This window comes from Onychomys torridus, unplaced genomic scaffold (genome assembly GCF_903995425.1).
Source record: "Onychomys torridus unplaced genomic scaffold, mOncTor1.1, whole genome shotgun sequence".
Classification (NCBI taxonomy): domain Eukaryota; kingdom Metazoa; phylum Chordata; class Mammalia; order Rodentia; family Cricetidae; genus Onychomys; species Onychomys torridus.
The window spans coordinates 27398-35314 of record NW_023413488.1 but is presented as its reverse complement, the minus strand read 5'-3'; the positions used below and the strand labels follow the sequence as shown (position 1 = coordinate 35314).

The window sequence follows — 7917 nt, the reverse complement described above, 5'->3', positions numbered from 1 at the left end:
TGAGGTTCTAATGCCAGTGAAGGAATGGACCTGTTGCCGAAGTGAAAGCAAACAGGCAAAGATGAAAAACTTCCTTCTTCTGTGTCTTCATATGGGCTTCTAGCAGGAGGCATGGCCTAGCTTAGAGTCAGGGCTTCCCTCCTGAAAAGACCTGTATTAAAGGCATATCTTCCCACCTCAAAGATCCGGCTTAGAAGCGGGGCTTCTCACTTCATATTAAGCAAAAAATCCTGTCACAGGTGCTTCATATTTGGGTTTTAATTTAATCCAGATGTAGTCAAGTTGACAACCAAGATCAGCGATCACACCACTCAACCAGAGTCCACTATCTCCAAGGGATGCTCTGGCACCCAGACACAGAAATTGTTAGGAAATAAACCCTTTTGGAAACTTGTGGGAGAAAGGTTGAAACTTGTGGAACAAATGTAGAGCTAAGTGTGACAGGGAGCTATGTGTGCACCTGTGTTTATGTGCACTATGTTGGGATGTTGTTTAAATTAGTTCAAATGAAAAAAATTATTTTCACCATCTATACCCCAAGTCCTTGATAGTTCTGGGATTCAGGAGGTAGGGCCTGGCCTTTTCCCTCTGATTATCTACAGGATCAGAGACAAGCTCAGGCTTCCTGGTACCCACTTTTCCACGGTCTCTGTGGAATTTATGTGCCAGACATGTAGCCACCAAAGAGAACAGTGCCTTGCTAGGGATGAACAGAGCAGCCAATCCTAACTCTGTGTTTATCTGTTGAAAAAGAGATTCTAAAACAGCTGTCACTTAGCTGATTCTGACTTTGAGGGGAAAGTGATTTTAATAATTCCAAAGTTTCTAGAATATTACTTACTCATATAGATACATAGGTTGCCCCTACCTGTACTCTGCCCTTTGATCTTTCAAATACACAGCCTTTGGCACTGTTGACAGGAAGTGCACCTTGCTCACTAGGTCTCCAAGCTGGCAGTCTTTCATACCAAACACACAGACTGTAGACATGCTGGCTAGGCCAGGGGTGTAGGCTAGAAACCCACTGACGTAGTTCCTTCTAGTATGTGGAACAGGACACTCTTTTCTGGGTCACACTAGTCACAGCTGCTGCTGCCCCCAGTCCCAAGCCTGTGGCTGAAAGTCCCAGACTGACTCCTGCTGTCACGGGTGCCAGAGCGAGACCCAGGATGGTCAGGACTCCGGACACAGCACCAGTGGAGCTGGCCACCACTTGTGTGATGGTGCAGTCCCTGTGTACCTTGTCAATCTTGTCTGCAAGGGTGTGCAGCTTCCTGATCTGCTGCTCAAGCTCCAGTTTCACCTGAGGATAAACTTCCAAAAACTTTTTCTTCTCCTGCGGGTCATTTTGGAGCTTGCTGTCATCACCTACATCAGGATCCACTATGGTCTTAGCAGGAGCTTCACACAAGTCATCTTTCTTTTTCCTGTGACAGGAGAGGACAACTGAGTGAGGAAGACAGCTTGTAGTTTAGATCTGTCCCGTGGAAACCACAGAGCATCTGCTCTGAATGAATGAATGAAGGGGAGTGTCACAGTTGTACAGGATCTTTCTTACAGCTCTGAGAAGACTTGACACACTACAATGTCTTTAATTGTTAAAGAGACAGCGGGTTAAAACCCATTCTAATGTGTCTTCAATTTTTATTTTATGTATATGAGTGTTTTATCATGTACATCTCTCTCTCTCTCTCTCTCTCTCTCTCTCTCTCTCTCTCTCTCTCTCTGTGTGTGTGTGTGTGTGTGTGTGTGTGTGTGTGTGTGTGTGTGTGTGTGTGCCATGTGAATGCCTGGTACCAGAGGAGGGCAGAGGAAGACATCATAAACCTAGGACTGGCTTTATAGTCTGTTGAGATCCATCATGAGGCTGCTAGGAAATGGACCTTGGTCACCTAGAAGAGCAACCATTGCTCTTACCAATGAGCCACCTCTCTTGCCTTAACACACTTTTTACTTCTAGACATTTAGTAAAGATTCCTTCCCTTTCAAAGACAGTGTTATCACTACCAAATATACTCAGTCACTACCACTAGTGATACCATTAAAATTATCTCATGTAGGGGTTGGAGATTTAACTCAATTGTACATCACTTGCCTATCAATGACAAAGCCATGTGTTTGGACCTAAGCTCTGTAAAAACAAAACAAAACAAAACAAAACATGTGTCAGGTACTCAGAAACAAGTTTAAACAGCTTGTCCCAGATGCCATTCAAGCTCCTATGCACAGTCCCCAACCTTGTTATTTTCTTTTTCCCAACTAAAGATAAACAAGCTTGAATGAGTGTGTGACTGAGTACCTCCCTGTCTTGTCCTGCAGGTCATTTTGGAGCTCATCTTCACAGACATCTTTCTCTCCATCAGGATCTCTAACCCTTTCACCAAGAGCCTCATGCAAGGAAATCTTCTCTTTCATGTAACAGGACAGACCAACTGAATGAGGGAGACAGCTTGTAAGATAAGCTCACTCAAGTGGAAGAAGTACACACACACACACAGACACACAGACACACACACACACACACACACACACACACGAACAGACACACACAAAATAAAAACTTTTCATAAAAATAACCACTTTCAATGAACACATACTATGTGATGGACACATATTGTATGCTGGCCATATGCTGAATCTCCCACATGCATCCTCTTATTTTTTCTTATAATGTTGTTCAACATGTAGAAGATTGCAAATAGATTCATATCTATCCCCATGCACAAAACTTAAGTCCAAGTAGATCAAAGACCTCAACATAAATCTATCTACACTGAACCTGACAGAAGACAAAGTGGGAAGTAGCCTTGAACACATTGGCATGGGAGATCGCTTCCTAAATATAACACCAGTAGCACAGACTCTGAGAGCAACAATTAATAAATGGGACCTCCTGAAACTGAGAAGCTTCTGTAAGGCAAAGGACATGGTCAACAAGACGAAATGATGGAGAGCCATCAGAATGTGAAGAGATTTCACCAACCCCACATCTGACAGAGGGCTGATCTCCCAAATATATAAAGAACTCATGAAACAAGATATCAAGATACCAAACAATCCAATTAAAAAATGGGCTACAGATCTAAACAAAGAATTCTCAACAGAAGAATATCAAATGGCTGAAAGACATTCAAGGAATTGCTCAACATCCTTAGTCATCAGGGAAATGTAAATCAAAATGACTCTGAGATATCATCTTACACCTGTCACAAAGGCTAATATCAAAAATACTGATGGTAGCTTATGTTGGAGAGGATGTGGAACAAGGGAAACACTCCTCCACTGTTGGTGGGAGTGCAAACTTGTACAGCCAACTTGGAAATCAGTGTGGCGGTTACTCAGAAAATTGGGAATCAATCTACCTCAAGACCTAGTGATAACCACTCTTGGCATATCACAATGGGATGCTCAATCATACCAAAGGACACTTGCTCAACTATGTTCATAGCAGCATTATTTGTAAGAGCTAGAACCTGAAAACGACTTACATGCTCCTCAACCAAAGAGTGGATAAGGAAAACGTGGTGCGTACACAATGGAGTATTACTCAGCTGTAAAAAACAATGACATCATGAAATTGGAAGGCAAATGGATGGGACTAGAAAATATCATCCCGAGTGAGGTAACCCAGACTCAGAAAGACAAACATAGTATGTAAGCATTCACAAGTGGATACAAATGTAAAGCAAAGGATAACCAGACTACAACCTACAGCTCCAGAGAAACTAGGTAAGGAGGAGGATCCTTAGAAGCATGCATGGATCGCCCTGGGAAGGGGAAATAGATGAGATCTCCTGAGTAAACTGGGGTGAGGGGGAGGTAATAGAGGGGAGCGGTTGGGAGATGAGAACATGAAGGAAGGGATGATTGAGCTGGGGGAAGGACTGAGTGGGAGAGCAATGAAGAAAAAGATATCTGGATTGAGGGAGACATTATGGGGTTAGGGGCAAACTTGGGGCTAGGAAAATTCCCAGGAATCCACAAGGATGATCCTAGCTTAGACTGTTAGCAATAGTGGAGAGGGCACCTGAACTGACCTACTTCAGTAATCAGATTGGTGAATACCCTAACTGTCATCATAGAGCCTTCATCCAGTAAGTGATGGAAACAGATGCAGAGATCCATAGCCAAACTCCAGGCCAAGCTCCAGGCATTCAGTTAAGGAGCAGCAAGAGGGTTTAGCTGAGCAGAGTAGGGGTCAAGATCATGATGAGGAAATGTACAGAGACAACTGAACCAAGCTCGTGGGAACTCATGAACTTTAGACCAACAGCTGGGTAACCTGCATGAGACTGGACTAGGACCTCTGCATATAGGAGACCATTATATAGCATGGTCTGTGTGAGGGGCTCCTGGCAGTGAGATCAGGCTTTATCTCTGGTGCATAAGCTGGGGCCTATTACCTATGGTGGGACGCCTTGCTAATCCTCAATATAGTGGGGAGGGGTTTGGTTCTGACTCACCTGAATGTTCCTGGCTTTGCTGACTCCCCATGGGATGTCTTACTTTTTTGGAGGAGGGGATGGGGTGTGGGTTTGGGGGATAGATGGGAGGGGGAGCCAGAGAATGGGTGGGAGTGGAATCTGTGGTTGGTATGTAAAATGAAAAAGAAACTTAAATAAAAAAGAAAGGTATTTAAACAGCTTGTCCCTGATGCCATTCAAGCTCTTATGCACTGTCCCCTAACCCTTTTCTTTCCTTTTTCTCCTAACTCAGGAGAATAAGCTTGATTAAGTTTGTGACTGAGTACCTCTGGGTCTTGTCCTGCAGGTCATTTAGGGTCGCCTCTCCGTCTACAGCTTCTTCTCCATCAAGATTTGCAAGCATCTCACCAAGAGCCTTACAAAAGGTACTTTCCCATTCCGTGTAAGAGAAATCGATTGAGTGAGGAAGTCAGTGTGTAAGATAGGTTCACCCATGTGCAAGAAGTAGACACACACACACACACACACACACACACACACACACGCACGCACGCACAAGGGCACAGAACAATAAAACTTTTGGTAAAAAATCAACTTTCAGTGAACACCTACTATGTGCTGGGCACACAGTGCATGCTGGCCATATCCTGAGCTCCCCACAGGCTTCCTCTTATTTTTCTTACAGTGAAGGTCAATAGTGTCCAAATAAAGCAGAAGGAAATAAACTAATTTCCCCTGGTCACAGGATCAGCAATAGAAGAAACAATCTTGTCTCATGTGACTGTCGTCTCCCCAAAAAGAGTCTGTCCCCTGCAAGTGAACAGCACTGAGGAAATATTTGCTTAGCAGGGACACCCTGAACCCCAACTACTTGGTCTGCCTGCACAGTGTTCCTGTGCAGAAAAAGCCAACCAGGCTTGGGCTCTGGTGGCATGCTATCATCCCCTAGGGAGGTGACCTGGGAAGACATGCAATCTCTAGATGTGAAGTTTCAGACAGTTGTGAGCCATCATGAGGATGCTGGGAAGTTGACTTCAGTCATCTCAAAGCACAGACAGTACTCTTGACCCCTGATCCATCCCTCTAGTATTTTGGCACACCCTCTTATTGCCAATCATTTAGGAAAGATGCCTTCCCCTCAAGGTCAATGTCATCACTACAAAGTCCTTCTCAATAGAAATTCTAAACACTGACCTAAATCGTTTAGAGAGAAAAAAATTAACCCTTTAATTTAGAGAAAGTTAATGTTCTCAGAGGAGTTCACATTTACCAAACAAGAACCTTCTATGGCCTGAAACATGACCTATGTACACATAATGTCTTGCTGGTCAGGAATGTCCATATTTTCTAGGGGATTTTGGTTTTGAGAGTCTGTAAATTTCACATCCGTCAGAGACAAACCCTACATAGGAAATCTTTCTGCACTGCAGTGGTGTGTACACCTGATCTGGTGGGGCAGCTCACAGCTGAGAAACATCCACTAAAAAACACAGCACAGAAAGTTCTGTTCCAACTGTGAGCAGAAGATAAAGAAATATGAGTGGAATCCCCATTGACATGTGTGTCCCATCACCAAGAAATCTCACTGTGCCTCTGCTGGTGTTTCAGTAGCAGGCAAACCTGAGAGTTCCAAACATGTAGGTTCACTAGCATCCCCAGGAATCCTAGCCTGAGACAGGTGATGTGTGGTGGGATTTTGCATTTCAGACCTGCCAAGGAACCAGACACTAATAGCATGGACGCCAGGAGGTAGTGAGACCCAGGGTCCCTCCTGGAGCTGTGTATATGATTATGGCCCAACAAAGTTCTAGACACAGAGGCTTATGTTGATGACTATTTTTCCTTAGGTCATCTTTACTTAGGCTTTTTAAACTGTTTTCCAAGTGTGGATCAACCTTGGCTTTCCATACCTATCCTGTACATGGTGGGTGTGCCCTGCCCAGTTTTGTCAATAATCCTGTCAGGTTGTGAGACTGCCCTACCTTTGATACTCAATACTCAATCTGGTTCCCATGTCTAACTTCCGAGGTCTTAGGCCTTGACATCTCTCAGGAGGAATCTCATGAGCTCAGTTGCACAGTGCCCCTACTCTCTGCTGTCTACTGCCCTCACTCATCTTGTTTGCTAGAGTGCCCAGCTGAATGTATATTCAAAACTGTTCTGTCTTAGAGCAACTGTCCTGAACAGCATCTTCCTGACTGTTAACTTCTATCAGAATAATTGTTCCTTCTCCTGGGAGCTTTCTTGGTGTTTGACACTCTATGTGAACTATCACGACTGTACTGTGTCCTGAGGACAACAAAAGATTCTCCCTGAGGTCCTGAAGGGGACTGTGGATGTGGCTAAGTTGGTAGAGTGTTTGCCATGCAAACATGTGGCTCTGAGTTCAGTTCCAGAGTCCACGTAGAAAAGCCAGTTGCTGGACATGGCCTCCAATCTCTGTTTGGGGATGCAGAGTCATGAGGATCCTTGGTGCACTCTGGTCATTCAGTCTAGGCAAATTGATGATGTCCAGGTAAATAAAGGTAATTGTTTTTAAAGGGGCTGTAGAGATGGCTCCTCCATTCAGACAGTGTAATTCTCTTCCAGAAAAAGTGAGTTTCGTTCCCAGAACCCACACCTGGTGGCTCTAAGCTGAAGGGGGTGTGATGTTCTCTTTGGCCTTCATGACTAACATTGTGTATAAGGGACCTCACTCATGCCTCACCTAATTTTAATATTTTATTCCCTTAAAGGCTCAATGTCCAATAACTGTCACATAGGCTTAAGGCTTTTCCAAACAAATTTAGAGACATAACTCAATCTCTACCATTAGTCACACCATTGAAATATCTCATGTGGGGGTTGGGGATTTAGCTCAGTAGTGAACCACTTGCAATCAATGCAAGGTCACAGGTTTGGACCTAGTCTTTGAAAAAGAAATCTCATGAGGCAGGTGCTCAGAACCACATTTAAACAGCTCTTCCCTGATGCCATTGAGGCTCTTATGCACAGTCCCCTAACCCTGTTCTTTTTTTTGTTCCAACTAGAGAGAAAAAGTTTGATTGAGTGTATGGCTGAGTACCTCCTGGTCTTGTCCTGCAGGTCACTTTGGAGTGCCTCTTCATTCACATCTTCTTCTCCATCAGGGTCTGCAATCATCTCACCAGGAGCTTCACACAAGGAAGTTTGCCACTTCCTGTGACAGAAGAAACTGACTGAGTGAGGAAGACAGCTTGTAAGATAGGTTCACTCAAGTGCAAGAAGTACACACACACACACACACACACACACACACACACACAGAGAGAGAGAGAGAGAGAGAGAGAGAGAGAGAGAGAGAGAGAGAGAGAAACTTAAATAAAAACCTTTCATAAACAATCAACTTTTAAAGAATACCTACGATGTGCTTCGCACATACTTTAAGCTGGCCTGTGTCTTGAGGACAACAGAAAATTCTCCCTTAAAGCCCTAGATGCATCTGGAGGATGTGACTAAGCTGGTAAAGTGTTCA

At 44.1% G+C, this 7917-nt stretch overlaps 1 protein-coding gene across 1 annotated transcript; it reads right to left on the bottom strand.

The window, feature by feature from the left end:
* Positions 1–1039: 1039 nt before the first annotated feature.
* On the bottom strand, positions 1040–7588 carry LOC118576309 (apolipoprotein L3-like). The gene is made up of 3 exons (XM_036176611.1): positions 7489–7588; positions 2300–2432; positions 1040–1427 (listed from the first exon to the last, which is right to left on the bottom strand). Exons 1-3 carry the CDS (start codon positions 7529–7531, stop codon positions 1040–1042), a joined length of 564 nt encoding a protein of 187 aa, XP_036032504.1. The 5' UTR covers positions 7532–7588.
* Between the last annotated feature and the right edge of the window lie 329 nt (positions 7589–7917).

Excerpts from the sequence above, each read along its gene's own strand:
- LOC118576309 (XM_036176611.1), bottom strand. The coding sequence starts at position 7,531 with ATGAAGAGGCACTCCAAAGTGACCTGCAGGACAAGACCAGGAG. Across the intron at positions 2,433-7,488 it reads CTGCAGGACAAGACCAGGAG|TTGGTCTGTCCTGTTACATG; the intron begins GTACTCAGCCAT and ends TCCCTCATTCAG. Across the intron at positions 1,428-2,299 it reads CTGCAGGACAAGACAGGGAG|GAAAAAGAAAGATGACTTGT; the intron begins GTACTCAGTCAC and ends CTCCTGTCACAG.